Raw genomic sequence first — 21,464 nt, forward strand, 5'->3', positions numbered from 1 at the left:
TGCGAGGGATGGAGCAGATTGATCAGCCCTCGTATGTTTGATCTTAACTTTTACACGAGGCTCACGTACAGTCACAAACATATACCGTTTATAACATATTTGACAACCTTCACATTTGAAAAAGTCTTTCACATAACATAGTTACTGCAAAGAGTGAAATCTACTGAGGTACAAGTTTGTAAACATTGAACAAAGAATTTATATTTATGGACTGAATTTTTTTAAGATATACTCATAGTTATTTAAACCTGTAACATCTTTATTTATAGTCAAATTTTTGTTATTGTGGTGGCAAAATAATAGTGTATAAAACAGGCAAATAGGTAATTTGTTGAACATTTACCAACTTACCGAGAAGATACTATATTGACTACTTATTTTGCATACTGTATAATCGGCATCTACTATAGTCTTTTTCATTTAATGATAGAGTAACGTAACAATAGTTCGATATTGAGTAAATAACAACTTATTTACTGCATATTTGAATAAAAAAACTTACTACTCAAAGTGTTGGTAGCAGAAGGGAATCTTTCTCTGCAATCACCGTAGAAAATAACTGCTAAAGGTCCTCTGGAACACCTTACTTTTTGGAGTTCACATTCATTGCGGTAAGTTATCATATCCGATGCACAAACTGGTTCTTCTCCTGCGTCTTCGCAATCTGTTGGACAAACACATTCACCTGCTTCACATTTTCCGCCATACTTACATTCTACGCCTTGGCATAAATCTGTGGAAAATTGATTCTTATAAATTTCTTATAAAAGCGAATGAGATAGCTCATTGGAATGATGTAGACACTGCTTCCCACTGTTGTATCATGCCTCACCCAAGACCTTCTAAAATTTTAATGCCCCCTATGTAACATATGCATAATTTTAAAATTTAAAAAATTGAATGGTTTAATTAAGAAACTTAATGACAGATTATAGTAAGAAATCACTAGAAAATTGTTGATGATACACAGTAATTAAATTTTCATATAATGAGAAATTAAAATTCGAAATAACTTTAATGAAGATTGAAATTAAAAGCAGAATCTTTCTAAACCTCTCCAACTTCGTGAAAAATCATAACATTAGTTTAAAAAAAAGCACAAATTAATACGAAATCTCAGACTAAATACACATGTGGATATGAAGAAAAGAAATGCTTTTTAGACTCAGTTGGCGTCGGTTAGCTGACCTGTGACGTTTGAGACTGAGCTGGTGGTGCCTCTACGAGCTTCTTTTTTGCTAGGCATCATCGGACCGCAGATTCTTTACAAGTCGCCTCAGCTTACCTTCTTTATTAGTTGAAGTTCTTTGATTTAGATCCGAGCAACTGCGTTGTTTAGCGAGATTTTAAAGCATCCGGGTGTCCACGCGAAGCCTGTCCTCTACCACAAGGAAGTTAACGACGCCAGTTGATATTTTCATCTCGTCAAACGAATTTTTCTTTCCATTGGGCACCGAAATCTAGCATTGCATTTAAATGGCCCAGAGCAAAAGAGTGGAATTCGTGTCGAATCAATTTTCGAATTGCCCCCTTTTACAATCAAATTGCTTCCTTGTGGGATCTGGGCCTAACCTTGGAAAACACGGATTTAGATCATAAAACATTAGACATAGACCTTTTTGTAGAGTCCGAAGGATATCGAGATGTTATCGATGCAATCATGATCTAGTTATTATTCCTTTACGGAGCATCTTAGCAGCAAATAAATTTTACCACTGAAACATTTGAAACTTTTGTTTTATCTGTATCAATATAGTTAATAAATATATTTCATTACTTCTTAAACCTTTTTATATGCTTTTCTTGATAAATCGTCTTGGATTAATTTATTTTTATTTCTCAAATATTTCTATAAATGAAAATGCGAATGAAAATAATTATCCTGAAAGTGATATAAGCATATTCAAAAAAAAGTTAAACATATACTATAATCAATCAAGAAATAAAACATCAAAATATATAACATTTCCATGAATTAAATAGTACATTATCGGAATATTCCATTAAACTAAACATATTATATTCGCAGGAACTTGTGGGTTCACTGAATATAAGTTTGTTGAAGATAGCACGAAATTATTATGGAGCAGTTCCAATTATTTATCTCAAATCAAGTTGCCATCAGTATAAAAGAGAACTACGATATAACTTCCAATGAAATATATAACCGCTCATAATATAGCTGGCAAAGACGTCTTTACAATTCATATTGTAATTGCAATATTTAGAAAATAGAATAAATGGTCACAAATACACCAAAAATACATCGACTGCATAAACACGAAAAAAATGAACATTAAGAATTTGATTTTAAAAAAACAAAAATCTCAGCTCATGACACTAACTATCAAAAATTATTAATCAAAAATCTATTCTACAAATATTAATTATTCTTTTGAAAATGCTCCCAAGAAAGAAGCGAAACGTTAAGTTATACATAAAAATGTGATATTCTAGTTAAGTGAGATATGAGATATTTTAAATATTTATATAAAATATTTTAAATATCTCGAAACAAATGATCTCCACTATTCACTGAAATAATTTCGTAATTCAATATTTCGAAATAGATCAAGTAGAAATCATTTCTACTTGACCAGTGGTTCGCAGTTGAAAATGCGGATTGCGCCAGATAACATTCGCTGCGTAATATTTGTGAACCAAATAGCGATGTTCTTTGACGTCTTTCTTTACAGAGGAGATGTAATTCATTATTCGTCGAGGTATTAGCCAGGAAAGTAGCTGTTGTCTCCTGTGAAGAGTGGCAGAACACATTTTGGAAATATTAAATTTCGAATTTATTTCAGAGGTTAATCAACTATTTTGATATATTCAAAACACCTCATATACCATCGAAATCTACATTATCAGCGACTACGCTTGAGTTCTACCTGACCAGTAGTTCGCAAGTGAAAGTGACCGATTCAGTAAAAATTCTGGTATGGGAGATTACATTGAAATTGTTTGTATTTAAATATTCTTCAAGCTTGGGGGGGGGGGGGTTAGTTATCCTTAATTAGTTTCGAAATATGAAGTTTTTATTGGCATTTTATGAATAATTATAAATTAATAACAATGTCGCCTGCATTGTTTTACTCAGTAAGTAATCATTTGGCACCGTACCAAAAAAATGTATTTAATTAGTTAGTCATGTACAAAATTTCCTGCAAATATTGATGACAAACATATCTATTTGTCATGTATAACTCACCACAATTTCCTTTGTAAGCCAATATTATGAACTGCTTTGTTCTACACGAAGCCAGTCGAAGTTCACATTCACTTGCGTAAGTTATTCCATCTGTTCCACAAACTGTTCCATTGTTCAACTGAAACAAGTAAGTACTTAAGTATAAAAATTAGACGTCTAATTAGAAAAGGATCTTTTACATGAATAAAATGCCATTGGAAAAACCTTTAGTGATAAAAGCTTTAAATAACTTAGAGGCCCATAAATTGTCAATCCAAAATTTTGGAGATACCGTATCTCAATTCGGATGAACGTACGGAGGAAAAACAGGTTGAAATTTAGCGAAGCCTTACCTACCGGAAAATACAAATATGACTTAAGGCGAACGTTGGAAGTGGAGCAGTCTACCTCGTACTTGGTCAAACACAATGCAGCAACAGTAGACTTACCGTTCAAATATTGATTTCACGGATACGTTTCTGTAACTATTTTTTTGACATTGACGTTCAATTTGTATGTATATTCGTTTTTAATTACACTGTCAAAAGTTCTATTCCTTCTTAATTTGAATTTAACCCAATAGGTTATGGGCCCAGATTTACGTAGAAGTTAAATACATGAACGCGCCTTAATCAAGTTTATTTTGTGAACTGGTGTATGACTGTGGATAGTTGATCATGAGCACGTTAGGATTATTTGATTTCAAGACTTCTATTGCGAAACAATCATGTTGCCCACCTTCAGCGTGATTTCAATAACCTTTCAATAATGTCGAATGGAAGAGCCTGCAGTAGACTCAATTTCGAATTTCAAAGTATCTGAAAGAGTGTACCTATTCAAGAAAGAATCCTCAATAGTCTGACGGAACGTTTGAGACTGATCGAAATGCGTCTGCCGAGCAAGACATCAAGTGATGGGGTGTCGGAACGAGAAAGCCGCACGATTATAGAAGCTGCACTGTCTATGATTCATTCCAAGAATTTGCCAATCAAACTGTGAGCAGAAGCGGTGAACACTGCAGCTTTTATTTTGAACAGGACTGGACCGACTGGACAGAGCAAGTCGCCGATTGAAATTTGGATGCAATGTCCATCTCCTACATGACTATTTAAAAATTTTTTTGAACTAAATGCTGCGTGCATGTGTCTAAGGAGAAGAGGTGGATAATGGACAAGAATAGTATACCATGCCGGTTATTGTTTGTGGAACTTTGAGAAGGGTTTGATCTCGTAATGTTATTTTTGAAAGAGTAACTTAAGTTGTTAGTTAGTAATCAAATTACTCCCAATGTCGAGCCTATGGTAGAGAAGACGTGTCCTACCAGGAATCCAGTGTACCTGCAGGACCCTCAGAAGAAAATTCTTCAGATAAACCCAGAATTTCTGTTTCAAGAACCAGAGTTAATAAGGTTGAAGCAGGGAAAGATGAGGATACATTGCTAGCCGATCAGTCCCCTTAGCTTCACAGAAATAGTCGCACTAGGCTTTGCCCTCATACCTTGCTAATAATTATGCGCTTATTGCATAGAGGGAAAGTACTGCAAAAGAAGAGCTTGAGTCAGAAGAGTGCGACTTATGGCAAGCAAGCCATGCAGGAATAGCTGAATTCATAATGATACTGGTGTATACTTGGTAACCGATGGGTGCTGAAAGCCAAACGCAAAGCGAATGGTGATGTTGACAGATATAAAGCCGCTTTAGTTGCAAAGGGGTACACACAGAAAGATGATGTGGATTTTTAGCAAACTTTCAGTCCTGTGGCTCGATTTGAAACAGTGAGAGCTCTGTTGAATCTGGCTGCTGCTAAAAGGTACGATTTGGATCAGTTTGATGTGTAAACTTGATGAAATGTATTCATGAATCAACTAGCTAGTAGGTTTTGAGGCTGGAAGTGTGTGAGTATGTGAACTCAAAGTCTTTATGGACTGAAGTAGTCACTCCGCTGCTGGAACCGAATGTTTGTTAATTTCATGGAGTCTAAAAAGATGGTGGCGAGTGATGCAGATCCCTTTCTTTTCATCAAGAAGTGCATTGATGGCTGAAATCTGATGATTGCCATATATGTATAGATTTGAGATAGACCAGTTTTTGTCAAAGTCAAGAACTGAGTTCAAAATCAGAATTGGCACCTTAGATACGTTTCTTGGAATTCTGGAATTCAAATAGAAGTGAAAACTGATGGTCTCATATTCTTGCATCAAGAAGCAAACACCAAAAGTATCTTAAGGAGGTTAAACATGATATATTGAAATCCTGTAAAGACATTAATTGAAAAATGGACTCGTGACAAAAATGGATTGCTATTGGAGAATAGTGTACCCTATTGGCAAGCTATTGGAAGCCCGCTCTATCTAACTATGACTACTCGTCCTAACTTATCATATACTGTTAGTATAGTTTCAGAGGTGTTGGATCGTCCAACGGAATCTGACTAGGAGCCGTAAAAAGGATTTTAAATACTTGGGGACTTCACATTATGTGTGCAGGTGTAGCCTTGGAGCTAAAGTGCTTCACTGATTCTGATTATACCAACGAACCTGAGACATGACGCTCAAGATCTGGATTTGTTACTACTTGTGGTGGAGCTGCCATTACACGAATGAGTCGCAAGCCATCAATCATGGCATTGAGCACAACTGAAGCTAAATATGTGGCTGCAAGTGACGCCGCGAAGGAAGTTGTGTGGCTGAGGAGGTTGCCTGAATCGGATACTAACGTTGCTTGTTGACAATATGAGTACTATGAGACTAATTTGGAACTCAGAGTTTCATCGCCGGACAAAGCACATAGAGGTGCACTTCCACTTCTTCGGGAAAAAGTCATAAATCCTCGTACTTGGTCAAACACAAGACATCAACAATGGACTCACCTTTTGAATATTGATTTTACGGAAACGTTTCTGTAACTATTATTTCTGACATTGACGTTCAATTTCTATTTGTAATCGTTTTTAATTAACTGTCAAAAGTTCTATTCCTTTTCAATTTGAATTTAACCCAAGAGGAAGTGCTTGATAGGCTCTTGAAACATTTGAAGTAAAGAAAATGAAAATATACGTACAAGATTATATTTTTGAAACGTGTATAATACAATAATTTATAGAAGAATGTTATAGAAGTAGCTTAGTACCAAAGATGGTGGAACCAAAAGATCCTAGAAAGATACAACAATGACCCAATATTGGAGAAAGATGTGAGGAAATATTTAAATAATTGTCACAAGTGTTAAGTATACGAAGCTTTAACAGGTCATAAAGAGAAATATATCGTTACCGATACGGCAGCTAAACCATTCGACATAGTGTATGTATATAGACACAATAGGTCCATTTGTCGAAAGCAACATTGGAAACCGTTTCTGTATCATAAAACTAACCGAATATTGAAAGGAATAAGGACAGACCAAGCAACAGAATATAAGAATGGAATTATGAGTAAGCAAACAAAACTATTAAAAATATGAAACAACTTTTCTACTGCTTATCTGTGAAAAACTTCACCAAACGTTTGCCGAGTACTTGAGAAATTTTATAATCTGGAGATAATTGATGTGAATTTACGATGATGTCTGCATATTGTTATAATACCATACCCAACACGTATCATGGTTACAACCCGTTTAAATTTCTGTATAGTAGTAAATCTAATATATCTGAATTTTTAAGTAAAATAATTGCACTGTCTTACAATTATGAAATGTATCATAACAATTTGAAGTATCAATTACAGTTCACACACGATTAAGCTAGAAAGTTTTTATCACATTATAAGTTAATTAGAGAAAATAAGAGTGAAGAGGACCACACACCAGTGAAATTAAGATAGGAGGGAAAGAAAAATGGAAGAACAAAATTTGATCCCCAATATCTAAGACCTTTCAGATAACAAAAATAATAGGTGTAAACTGTGAGATCTTATCTCAAATAAAAACCGATTGTATTTGTATAATAATTTTAACGTTTGTTAACAAATGCAGGGAACATTAAACATGTGAAATCAACAATAGACTTAAGAATAAACAAACAATTTAGTGAATAATAAACAAGACAATGTAGTGTTAGTATCGAGAAATTATAAGGTATAGGGGTAAAGACCTACTGATTGGAAAAACAGCATCAAAATCCCAATATACAAAAAGGGAAAGAAAATGATCCAGAACATTATAGAGTGGTGCTAATCAGCGTAAATAAGCTGCTTACCAAAATCATTACAAACAAAGTAATGTATAAAATGTATAAAACAGGCTTCAGAAAAAATAAATCGAAAATAGACGCAATTTTCATCCTCAAACAAATTTCATTGAATATAAAACTACTGTTTTGTTTTGTCCATCCTGAAAAAGCATTCATAGAGTTCAAATAGCTGACATCACTTATATACTTCGGAAACACAGGATAGCCGTATATTACATAAACGTAATAGAAGAGCTCAATAAAAACAACAAAATAGATGAAAAACAAGGGGCTTACCGAATAAGCTTCAATACTAACAGGAATTCGACAAGGTGACAGCCGGAGCCCATTCTTTTTTTTTTAATTATAAATGAAATAATTAATGGCGAGAAAGAAGAATAAAGATATTATGCTACGCCTACGACGTAATTTTGATAGCCGATAACAAGGATAACCTACACCGTTTGTTATATCGGTTTCAAACAGCAGCCGGAAACCTTAATACGCAAATACCTGTGAAAAAATAGAATAAATAGTAATAGCAAAACAGTCTACAAGATGCAAACTGACTGTGAATTAAAACCCCATTCACCATGTAGACAATGTACATACTTCGGAGTTGAGATCACAAGCGTCAAACACAACAAGAGTTACGAACCAATGTAAATAATGCCTCAAAAATTTCTGGCTGTCTGCCAGACCTCATATAGAAAAACAAATATAATTCCACTGATAGTAAAATACGCATTTACAAAACAATCAATCCTAAACCAATCCTAAACCTATACTTACATATGCAGGGGAAGCGGACTCAACAAAAATGAAGAACATATGAGGGTAGCATAGATTAAAGAATTGAGATCTATTAAAGTAGTGTACCTAAGAGGTAAAATAAGAAGAAAAGCTATAAGAGAAAATCTGGAAATTCAGGATGTTATAGATTTACAAGATTGAGATGACGAAATTGGAGAGACCACGTCGACATGAAAAACCAACTACAAGGAGACTTCCCGGCCGACTTCTGAAGAGATGGGACGAAAGCTGGATACCTACTTCTCAAGAGGCTGAATAGTATAAGAAACACTACTAAGTCTTAAGAAAAGAGTAAGAAGAAAGAATAACCGGATTGCACTCGTCAATTCACATTAGCTAGCTACTAATAAGAGAGAAACTTATTAACCTTTCATCTGTTTCTCCATATCATATTAATATATTCTGTTAATACAATTTATATAAAAATGAATTTATTTTTCATTCAAATAAATGAATAAATTGAAATAGTTTTCATATTTTATTTGAAGACATTTGTTACCTATATTTAGTAGGTACTTTTACTGGCAAAACTAACGTGAATAGTACGTTTATGAAATACATAAATAGGACGTTGAGAAATGACATTGCTGGGCTGTGATATGTTCACGTGATTTTTACGTCACGAGGGTGTTTTTTAACCATATGTCGTAGAAAATGACTAAATATTGACGTGAAAAAGACATCATGGTGCCACCTATGTTAAACCTTATTTAAAATATTTTTTTGTTTCGTTTGGCATTTTTAGTTGTTTAGGAATTGATATATAATTTATTCCAAATTGCAGAATCATTTCCGTTCATTAACGCATTTATTTTTTGTTTTGTATTATTTTAATTCAAAACATCAATTAAAGATTCCGAATCAGTTTAGAGACCGATCGCATGTAAACTATCAAAATCATCGTTCGTGGGGGCAGGGGGTCATCGACCCGCGAACAACAATTTTCGAAGTACACATGCGATCGATCCCATACCATAGATTACCCACACAATCCCTACCACACATTATGGGAATGAGAGTAGATAGGGCTTTTTACATTGAACCTAAATCCAACTAAGAAATCAATGTCTATAAAAACATTCGTCATAGGTTGTTTATTTAGTGTATTGTATTACGGTATTGAAAATGTGTAACTAGAACGATTGGTTTTTTAGAAATGCAGGAATAATATTAAAGTTGTGTAGAAAAATATCTTTATTTGCAGCTAGAAAAAAATTTTCTTTATTACAAATCGAATTTAGTTTCTCTGAACGACGGATTATTTATTCACGTGAAAATTATACTATGTATTCCAACTAACCGAGGAGAAAATTTGTGGTATAAAAAAATGAAAAATTGACCGAGTTTTCTAAAGTTCATTTGATTAGCTGAATTTATTCACCGCTCACTATACATGATTTGTTAGGGTTGTTGTTAACAATGTTTCATAGAGTGAACCAAAATGTTGAAAGGATGAAAAGTTATTTTGTGTAACATAGTTACAGTTTATATTGTATTTGTTAACCTCAGGGATAAGTACATAAATATCTTTTTCTGTGTCTAATGGCTAACTGTTTTCCACAACAGAGTATAACATTTCCTTAACTGCTATGAGAATTCCTCTGTCATCAGATATTTTACAAGTTTCTGGCTTTCGATTTCGACGAAAAACTGTATAATTGTCCCAAATATTAAATCGAAAATATAAATATAAGAAAATAAAAATTTTTAAGCCATGTTTTTGTAAGACATATTATTTCACTGTCATAAACTAATGAATTTTTGCAGATCGATAATGGTTTTTATTTTATGGGACTAAAAATTTAATAGTCAAAATGACATATGATGGAAATATAGATTAATTGAAATATTGAATCTGGTTACCTTACCTAATCAAAGTTCAACTTATAACGACCTAACCTATAAAATTTATTGTCATTTATATTACAATAAATATTCAGCTATATTCATAACGACCTTGCCTATTGAGATTTAATGTCACTCAATATTGAACATAATTCACTACAACTTATCCTTATCTAACCCATAAAAATTCAAAGTCATTCATAATCTAACCAATTAAAAACTAATAACAATTCCTATACGAACCAAAATCAATATTCCAATTAATCAATATTTTTATCATACGTCATTTCGAATATTTAATTTTGAATTCCATGAATTTCATGTTTTTAAAGAATTAATTACATTTACAAATACGTCTTAAAAAATATAAATTCCTTTAAGGTTCGTCAACGTCGGAGTCGCAACAGTCAAAATAAAAGATGTTAGCCACAACTTGGGAATATTTCCTATAAATCTTGGATTTGTCAAATTACAAAAATCCAGTCATATTTTTGTTCATTATAATAATTTACATCCACTACTAGTAGAATATAAGAAGTTAAGTATTCAGTACATTAATGTAAAAATCAATATATTAAATACTACATTTCATTCAACAGAAACAAAAAATATTGTTAGAATAATCGTATATATAAAAAAAATGCAAAATAAAATTTAGACAACATTAGAATTCATTTTATCTTGGATAGACCAAAAAAAAGGAATAATGAACGGTCTTGGATCAGTTATAAAAGCCATCATGGGAAATTTAGAAATTTAGTAAGAATAAATTCAATTTTGAAACATTTAAAACAGAATCAGATAAAAATGAAATATTCTTTTAGCAACCAAATTATTGATAATGAAAAGATTCTTAAAAAAATGTTAATTGAAATAAGAGATATTATAGATTTTCAAGCAAACGCTAAAAGCATAGTTTATTTAAAAGAACTTTTCCACGAACTTATAATTACATTTAATGTCATTCAAACTTCGTTAACCTTTTGCAAACTTAAACTTCTACATCCGAGTATCATAAAATCTATTTGTAACTGCCAAATGTGTATTTCCTATATCAAGCCGAATTGCCTTTCGAATTAAAATATAAAAATATTTTAGATTTTGAAGCTACGATAGACGAAGTTTGTGAAGTATAAAATGAATACAATATTTTTTATCGATACCTATTAATTATGATATTTTATTTAATACGTTTATTATGTTATCCATTCCTACAGAATCGGAATACGTAACTTATAACGTAACGTAATACCTGACGCGAAATATTTATCAAAATCAAACAACTTAATGCTTAAGCTCTATACAACATTTGTACTCACGGCAATATTTTTCAATGTCCTAACCATTTACAAGACATCAATAATTATAGGTATGAAGAAAAACAGAAATTCATCAAATTGTTAACATACTAAATTTAAAATAAGCGGAAATCATATTGTAATTATTCCAGAAATCAATCAATTCTTAGCAATATTTCCATTAACAAAAATAATTGGAAAATCTAAACAAGATACTGAGTATAAACTTTCAGAGGAATGTTTCAGCAAATAACATTCGGACAGCCTTTTGTGGTTAACGAATTAAAATTGCAAGTTAAATCACCTACATGTTTCACCAATGAAAATTGATTTGAAAAATTTGGAAAAAAAAAGATATTCCAAACAACTTAGTAACAACAGTATTCACGGACACCAATAATCTTGACATTCCAAGTAATTGGACTATTCTTCTTTATACAGTGATAGTAGAAGCTATCATTAGGATACTATATGAGAAGAAAATCTTCAGAAGAGGGCATACAGCTTCCAGGAGATGCTTCATTCTAAAGGGGGTGGTGTTACCTACGCTATTGCCCTTAGGTAGCCAGTTGAGATTGTCGACTCAACACTTTTAAATTGCTTAGTTGTTTATTGTTATATTGTAAATAGCATTATTGAAATAATAAAGTCTAGAACTGAAATTGTAACCGATATTTTGTTGTTATTAATAAAGTAATATAACACGTTTTCGGTGAAATAAAATATAAGTTAAGGAAGATAGTACTACAGGCTTTAGGGGCTAAGGGGTTTGCCTAATTTTTCTGTACTTATCTTCAACTGATTTCATAAGTCTTCTCCACAGGTTGCGATACTGTACTTTTTCGCTCCAGTTCGATTCTACCTCCCTAATATCTTTCAAAACTGCATCCAATAATTTTTTCTCTCGTTTCCCCCTTTCTTTAACCTCTTTCCCCTTCATCAATGACTCTTTTTGCATTTTTGCATATTTCCCGACATCTCTTTAGTACGCCCCAACCATTTTACCCTTTGGGCTTTTATTTATCTTGCTATTATTTGGTATTTACATAAATCTTTCAGTTTTTCCTTAGGTCTTCTTCCACATAATCCTTCACTTGTTTTGTGTTGACGTTGGTCGTTTTATTGTTCGAAATTTTGTCTGCTCTAAATAACTCCTTTGAACTTATCAATTCCCTTATCCCATAGCTTCACTTCCTTAGGCTATTCTCTTATTTATTTCAGTGCGCTCTTTATTTTTATTTGACAGTGTTGCTCTCAGGTATTAAAATTAACAAACCTTCTCTATCTTATATTTTTTGTCTTTACCCGCTTTATTTTATTTGTATTCTTTTCTACTAATAACATTTTGTCGGAGCACCATATACTTTGTTTTCTCTTGGTTTATTCTAAATCTATAATTATTTGCACACTTTTCTATTCTTTCCATTTCTTTTTTTCTGGTTATTAAATCTAAATCGTTTGCTTATGCAATTACTTGCTGTTTATGTTGATAAATGAGTCCTGTTGTTTGTATCTTGCTATCTCGTATAATTTTCCAACACCAGTTAAAAGCCATTGTCGATGTTGGATCCATTTTCAACCCTAAATTTCTTCTCTTGCTGTATTGTCTCCCACATTAGGTCTCTAGATTGATTTTTCTGATGAAATATTGAAAATATATTTTTTATACTTTTTCAAGGTCACTTAGCTTCGACACATTTTCGGTAATTAAACTAGAAGAATTTGATGGGGAAACGTACTAAGCTTCCATAACATTTTTGTATTCAGATTCTAGCGGTATTGCAGACTGAGCCGATTCTATTTTATGGAGTTTTTATTTCAGGTTTCAGCATCATTGTAGGATTCCCAGCACTTATGGAGTTTTATAATTGAAAAATCTGGTTCTACGTTAACTAGAATGGTGACAGATGACCTACGGAAACAGTGGCCGGTTCAGATTCACTTATTGGAAAAATTTTTGCCATATCTTTTGCTATGTATTAAATTTTTTTATTCCAATCATCCGTTTTTTATATTTGTAATTTGAAAAATAAGCATGCATGGTCGAAGCTTGGTATATTTATTATGAATTTCAAAATAAACTTTCAGAGTTTTATCAGAAGAAGAAGTAAACTTCAATTCTCCAGTTTATAAACTTATTTTAAGTGATTTAATATTTTTATCTTGAGGTTCTTGGTAGCAAATTATCACAAACATCGGATTCTTCTTGAATAATATCATTCGTAGAAAAAACTTTGTTGTAGATTTTGGCAGAGAACAGCACTATCATAAATGAGAAGCAACCTTATTTGTGTCTTAGAAATCGTTTGGTCTAAGCCGATCGTTGGATGGGTAGACGTAGAAAAAATAAGTGTGCGGACATGCGCGTGTTTGTAAGAGCGTGTGCGCATTTACCTGGTGTACCAGTCTTATTACTACTTTTATTTTATATTCCGTTATGGTACCTCTCGGGAATTTTTATAAAAAATTTTCAAGGATACTTGTCTGTTATTAAAAATCAATCAATTAGATTCTACCGCACCATTACGAAGTAATGTTAGAAATAGTATAAATTTATTGTACAACTTTGATAAATATCCAAAAGAACTCAAATATAGACTACAGGAGCCTTGCGATGATGCGAGAAATATTTTAGATTCGAAATGTAAAAGAAAGGAATATTTTGTTAAAAACTAGAAAGAAATTAATCAACAACTAGTGGATAAATGAATAAAATGCACAAATTGATTAGAGGCAAATCAGTGGAAGTGTATAGAAATAGAATAAATATTTCGAAAGAGGAGTGACAGGTGATTGGACACATGAAATTATTGACCTTCATGATATATTTTCGTTATGAAGCTTTGGCAAGACATAAATTTTTTGTGGTAAGGCATTACGAGTTTTTTGCAGTGTCTGGATGTATGGATCTATGTATTCATTAATTCCCCATGAATCATTATTCTTTTTTTAGAATTGATTTGTTGGATCTGATTTCATTAGTTTGTAATTTTTTTTAACATCAAGTAGGTCTCTCAACATCAATTTTATTATAAAATACAAGACTTATTAACACAGAAAGCATAAATGAGAATTTATATCCCATTTATTTGAAATGCAACAAGCCGTAGTGTCAGACCATACCACTGTGCAATACAATGCCATTCATTGCATCAATATATATGTTAACCGTATTTTAATTATGCTGTCCCTATTGTGATAATTTGAGTAAAAAATATCAACAAAATATAATTTTCGGTGTTCGAATATTATTTTTTAAAAATTTATTTAACACAAAATTACAATTAATTTTGTATTATTGAATGATTACAATTAATATATTAAGCGAACTAACTATAATACATTAAAAGGTTGTTTACAAATATTCGTATTTATAATAGAATAAATGCTGATAGGGTGTTTACAATATTTAATGCTATTACGTTTTATTAAAATAACCTTCTAGAATTTTCTCCATGTAATTCCTCCATCTCTAAGAATGGAAAATGACGGAGGTATTTTTCATATCTTCTTTCCTTCTTTCTTCTAATTCGATGTCTTCTTTCTTCTTTTCTTCAAATTTCTGTTTTCTTATAAATTTTCTTTTATATTTTCGAAGTAACCATAATATTATTAAAATTATACAAATTATTATTATTATTGTGATTAGTCCTATTGATACATGGTTTTGTGAATTGTAAATTTAATGGATTGGCCTTATATTTCTAGCAATTTTATTTATTTCATACAATTTTTCAAAGTCTATGTTGGTTAAATTTGGAGATTTATAAATTTGATTATTTAAAAATTTGAAGTTTAATTTCTGCAATATTATTGATTTTCCTTTTTTGATTTATATGTTAGTTGAGAATATTTCACTTTCTATTTGGATGCTACAGTTCTTTGGAATTTTTATAATCGATGGATAACTTATTTTAAAATAACGGTCCGAAACTTATTTAGAAATCACTTCAGTTTCTGAATTTGGAATTACTAAAAGTTCGTTATTTGTCACTTGTTCTAATATAGTTTCTTGGAGATTTATTTCACTAACAACACAATTTTCAGCAGAGCGTCCGTTTAACAATTCAATAATACAATTGTCTTTTAACTTAAATGTTTCTTTGCAGTAATATTTTTCTTCTAGCACTGGACATTCTTCTTTGATAAAAATAACTTCTTCTTAATTTCTGGCCAAGTAAGGTTGAGGATATAAATGAAAAAATTTCTTTCAATTTCAAAAGGTTTCTTTATGATTTTGTATATAATTAGATATTATTAAATGATGATCTATTTGAAATTGGTATTTCTAATATCGCGTTTTCTAAAGTGTATTGTTTCTAAGTCCCAGTCTCTGTTTAATGGTGGCCATATTTGAATATCTGATATAATATTTATTTTATCATTTGTATTTTTGACATTTTTTATTTCTTCATTTTGTATGATTTCTACAACATCATTTAAACATGATAAATCAGGTAATAAGTCGTCATTTATTAATTCAAAATCATTTGGTAAATTGTCTATTTCTCGTTGAATTATTGAATCCAAATCATCGATGTTAACATTTAATGATTCCGTTTCTAAGTCATTTATATCGCAATCTGGTTTTATTCTTGATAATGGATCTGCTACTAAATTAGATTTTCCTTTCAAGTATTTAATTTCATAATTATATTCTTCTAATTTTAGTTTCCTCTAACTAATCTTGAATTTGGTTCTTTAAGTGACATTAACCATTGTAAGAGTTTATGGTCTGTATATATAGTAAATTTTCTTCCAAGTAGATAAGGTCGATAGTATTTATATATATATATATGCCCATACAATTGCTAATAATTCTTTTTCTATCGTCGAATAATTTGTCTCTGCATTATTTAATGTTCTTGAGGCGTGAGATATTGGGTGTCCTTCTTGAGATAATACTGCTCCTATTGCATATTTTGATGCATCGGTTGTTAAGTCAAATTGTTTATTAAAATCTGGATAAGCTAAGATAGGTTCTGAAATTAATAGTTGTTTGCAAATGTTAAAGCAATTGATAAATTCTTGTGTGAGTTCTACTTTTTTGTCCCTTTTCAAACATATTGTCATTGGTTTTGTAATTGTAACAAAATTTTTAATAAATTTTTTACAATATCCTAATAGTCCTAGAAATGATTTAATTTGTTTTTGCGTGTAAGGTATAGGAACATTTTTTATAGCTTCAATTTTCTTTGGGTTGGGTTTAATGCCTTCTGGTGTAAAAATGTGTGCAAGAAATTCTACTTCTTTACATAAAAATTCGCATTTATCTAGTTGAATTTTTAAATGTCCTTCTTTTAATTTATGAAAAACCGCTTGTAAATTTTGCATGTGTTCTTGTAAGCTTGTACTAAATACTATAATATCATCCATGTAAACTAAACAAATTTTGTTTGGTAATTCTTTCAAAATTTCATCCATAACTCTTTAAAATGTTGCAGGTGATTTTTCTTAATCCAAATAGCATTCTGAGAAATTTGTAATGTCCATTATCTACACTAAAACCTGTTTTCTCTATTGAATCTTTTGACATTTGAATATGGTGGAAGCCACTCGCTAAATCTAATGCTGTGAAATATTGGGCTCTTCCTAATTTATCTCATATGTCGGTAATGTTCAGAACTGCATATCTATCAGAAATAGTTTTTTCATTTAACTTTCTGTAATCAATTACCAATCTCCATTTTTGTTTTCCAGATGCATCTAATTTTTTACTTACATCCATATGGGCGAACTCCAAGAGGAATATGAAGCTCTTATTATGCCTTTTTCTAACATTTCATTAATTTATTTTCTTACTTCTTCTTTGTGTATATAAGGGTATCTATAAGATTTCATGTGTACCGGAATTTCGTCAGTTGTTTTTATTGAATGTTTTATTTTGGAAGTAAAAGTTAGTGGATCTCCTGGTTTCAAAAAGATATCGGAAAATTTTTTACATAATTTGGTTGATTATTTTCTTCTTCATCATTCATAGGGTTGGTTTAATTAATTTACTTACATCTATTTTATGTTGATTATATTTTTGTTGATTGCCAATTATATTTTCGTTTTCTTTCAAATAATTAAAATTATGAATTTCATATTGGCTTATTTCGAAAGGATGGACTTTTTGAGGTTCATCCAAAGTTATGGAAATTGTTTTAAATGTTTCATTTATTATTTCAACTATAGCATAGCCGTTTTGTGCTACTGTTAATATTTCTGGTATATAGACCTTTCCTAAACGTGTTTTATTTACTAAAACTTCTCCATTTAAGATATTTACTGGTAAAGATTTTAATAATTTTTCAGTAGGTCCAATGTCAAATGAGAATATTATATCAGTTGGTTGTCTAAATTTTATTGGGATTGATAATTTTTTGCTATTTAATTGTTTGTTAGTGAAATCAATGTTTAATTGCATTTTGATCATATCTTCTATTCCTAGTATTCCGTCAAAAAAGTCATGAAAATCACATAAAATAAAATCTATTGTGTCATTATAGTTAAATTCTTTAAACGCGGGGATTTCTGCTTGATGTATAATTATTTTACTGGTTAGTGATGTTCTAATCTCTACATTTGAATGATATATACATTGAGGATAATACTTCTCAACAATTGAAGACTTTAATATTGATTTGTTACTTCCTGTATCTATTAATAATTTTAATTTTGGATTTTTAATTTCAATATATGACAACGGATTATTTGCTGCAATATTTATATCAACTATTTTTAATTTTTCTTCCGAGGCTCTTTTCGAAAATTTACGGTTTGATCATTAATTTCATCTGGCTCAACTAAATTCTGAAAATCAATTATTTCTTCTTCTTCTTCATTATCCTTACAATTGTTATTGTATAATTCCTCAGATATAAAATTTGGTTTTTCATTTCTTGATTGGAAATGTCTATTATTATTATTATTATTATTGTTATTATAATTGTTATTGCGATTAATATTTATATATCTACTGGGTTTATCTGTGAAGTTTCTTGATGTTGTAGACTTCGGTTCTGGTCTTGGTAGTCGATTTACAGGTATTTGATTTGGCTGGAAAACATTTTTTCTGGTGCGAAATACTTGTGCATTTGTTGGGTAATTTTGCCTTCTTTGTGGTATGGAATTTATATTAATTGGTTGATTTGGGAAGTGATACTTATTATTATTATTTCTTTCATTAGATATTATAAAATTGATTTCTATTATAGTTATTATCATATTGCTGAGTAGGGATTGTTATTATTATATTGATTATTTCTATTATTTTTCATTGAATTAGTTTTAAAATTATTATTATTATTATGATTGTACTTAATTCTGGGCTCATAAAATTGGCCATAGAGTTTCTCGAAGTTTTCAAATTCGTCGACATAAGCCATAGCATTTTCTAGTAATACAGGCTTTTTATGTGTGAATGAGTGTATGTGTGTTCACGGAAACCCAGTTTCTGGTGATATCTTGCTCAGCGTGTACGCCGGTTTCAGTCGGTCGATCGTTACAGTTTTTTCTTTCTACGTACCTTGATAAAAGTTTTCTCCCCTCGTTCAACCACTTCGTAAGGTCCGTCGTAAGACAAGCACAACGTTTTTCACACCGTCGTGGCGTACAAAAACATGTTTTGTTGTGGCCAGATCTTAAAAGACGAATTGTGTTGTGTGCCATGTCGCTTAATAGGTGTTGGTCGTAGGAGGTCGAAATGGCGGCGTAGTTCCTTGAATAACTTCCCTGGCTCATTATTTGGACTCTCCATCTCGAAGAATTCCTCGAGTAAACGCAAGGGTTGTCCGAACAGCATTTCGAACGATGAAATGCCTATGTCTTCGCATTCCGTCGCGCGTATGCCTATGACGAGCGAAGATACGATCTTTGTCCATTGGTCATTTTGATGGCACTATATCGCTGCTTTGAACATCTTGTGGAAACGCTTGACCATCCTTGTTGGATTGTGGATGGTAGACTGTCTTATACAAATGGTTGGTTCCCGTCAACCGATTGGAATAATTTCGATTCGAATTGCTGTCTCGGTTTCGTGGTTCATCATTGGGCCAGCGAGAAAAACGATCTACGCAGCTCAAGCAGTATCTCTTTTCCTCTGACAGCAGCATGATGATAATATCGATATGCACGTACTCGAGTCTCGCCTAACGTTGGAAAACCTCCTAAAGGTGCGTGCATGTGTCTGGTAACTTTTTAGCGCTGGCAGTCTTGCGAGCTCGTGCCCACTCGCGGCAATCTTTCTTGATCGATGGCTAGACAAACCTCTGGAAAATGAGCTTTGCAGTGGGTGAGTAAGGCGATGGACCGATGCAAAAGCTGCATAGAGGATCCTGATTGCATTAAGTTCTCCAGTTCTCGTTGTTGTCTTTACCGCTTGTGTGGGGTTTTTCTGTACTAAATTGGCCGATAAAATGGAGGTGGTGCGCTTGTCGAGGAGCCTTTTTAAGTTTCTGTTGGAAGGCGAATGTTAAAGGTTTGTGATCTGTATAAATCGTAAATGTTCGAGCTAACAGCATTTGTCGAAGATGTTCCATGGCGAGATGAATTGCTAGCAATTCCCTATCGAATGCGCTGTAACGGAACTCCGTCAGGCTGAATTTCTTCGACAAAAAAGGTCAATGGCTGCCAGGTTTCGTCGATTTTTTGTTGTAAAGCAGCACCTACTCGAGTGTGCGAGTAACGTGGCTTTTGCAAGGTCTTGCCTTGTTTTTTCGAATGCCTGCGAAGCCGCGAGAGTTCATTGTATCGTAGCCATTCCTTTTAAGTCTTTTAAGACGGTCTGCGATTGCGCGAAATCGAGGCTAATGGCGTAACCGAGGAATACTATTTTTTTGATGCCAATTATACACTAACGTAGGTTGATAACGACGCCATATTAAGCTAGCCGTGTTGTGCCTCATTATCAGACAGCTATCAGAATATTATTCATCCGAATACAAAATCCAGGCCTCGGTGCACTTTATCTATAAGAGGTTGGAAGGATTACGCCCCGTTACTAAACCCGAACGTCATATACAGGAATTCGTAACGACTGAATGGTGTTGTTACTGTCGTTTTATTTATGTCTTCCTCGGCTTCAGGGATTTGGTTGTAACCTTCAATCAAGTCGATTTTCGAACATATTTTTTTAGCGTGCAAAGCATGTGAGAAATCGTGGATATAACGGACGGGATATTTGTCTGATATAATGCGAGCGTTGAGTTGTCGATAATACCTGCATGGGAGCCAGTCGCCGTCACTTTTCGTAGCCATATGTAGAGGTGCGCCAAAGCTGCTAGAAGATGGTCGTGCCATGCCTAGTTTGATCATCGCGTTAAATTCTCTGCGCACTGCTGCGAGCTTCTCCAGAGCGAGCCGGCGAGGTTTGCTCACTGTCGGCTGTCCCGGTGTTGTTTTGATGGCGTGTTATGGCGTATTTCTGGTGCACGGCCATAGGGACGCGAAAATTCTAGAAATCCGTGAGGATTTTATGATAGCTTACCTCTTGTTCAACTTGGACTTTGATTTTTCGACTCAAAACGATAGCAAGCTGGTCCAATTTTTTCGCCGGTGTGTCAGCAAAGGACGTCTCGTCAATCTGATACTCTTTTTTCTTTGTCAGGGAGACGATCGGCGAGCTCTGCGGCATGGTTTAGTGGTTGTTTTTCTGCGTAGCCATTATCATTCGGACGGTTGTGGGTAACCAGCTAATCTAAATCGTGCATTGATTTTGTTCAGTAAACACGTTGCCACCGAGAAAATGTAAGTCACGCAAAAATTGGGGGGGCCTTCGATTGCCTATGGTTTCGACTTCCACAAGTTTAGTATGTTTCCTTTTTGCGATGGACTCAAACGACTGATGAACTCCTTTAGTTCCTCATGCGACTCGACGATAGGTAGGTTTAAAATCAAATCGTTCACTTTATCTCTGTATATTGCGTATAGTTTCCAATCGTGTAGGTGAATTTTTAGTCTTCGTCCATTATATTGTATGGGGCGAAATTTCACTTGGCGATCGCGATCCGTAGTGCCGATTTCGCAGGTAAGCCGTAACGAAACGAGGCTGTTACTGTTTGTCGGGCTACCGCACAATTCACACCGCTAGTCATTGTTGCTATTAGCTGTTTTCCTTCTACGAGGAACGAACTGAGGAACTATCACATCACATTACTTGAAGCCTC

At 32.7% G+C, this 21,464-nt stretch overlaps 1 protein-coding gene across 1 annotated transcript in view; it reads right to left on the reverse strand.

Moving 5' to 3' along the window:
- The window catches only part of LOC130451328 (agrin-like), a 212,769-nt gene that overhangs the window by 44,718 nt on the left and 146,587 nt on the right, over window positions 1–21,464 (reverse strand). The window contains exons 8-9 of the mRNA XM_056790280.1: window positions 3,212–3,329; window positions 503–733 (exon numbers count right to left, since the gene is read on the reverse strand). Coding sequence (XP_056646258.1) covers window positions 503–733; window positions 3,212–3,329 — 349 coding nt within the window. The remainder of the gene's footprint in view (window positions 1–502; window positions 734–3,211; window positions 3,330–21,464) is intronic.

This window comes from Diorhabda sublineata, chromosome X, assembly GCF_026230105.1.
Source record: "Diorhabda sublineata isolate icDioSubl1.1 chromosome X, icDioSubl1.1, whole genome shotgun sequence".
Lineage (NCBI taxonomy): Eukaryota > Metazoa > Arthropoda > Insecta > Coleoptera > Chrysomelidae > Diorhabda > Diorhabda sublineata.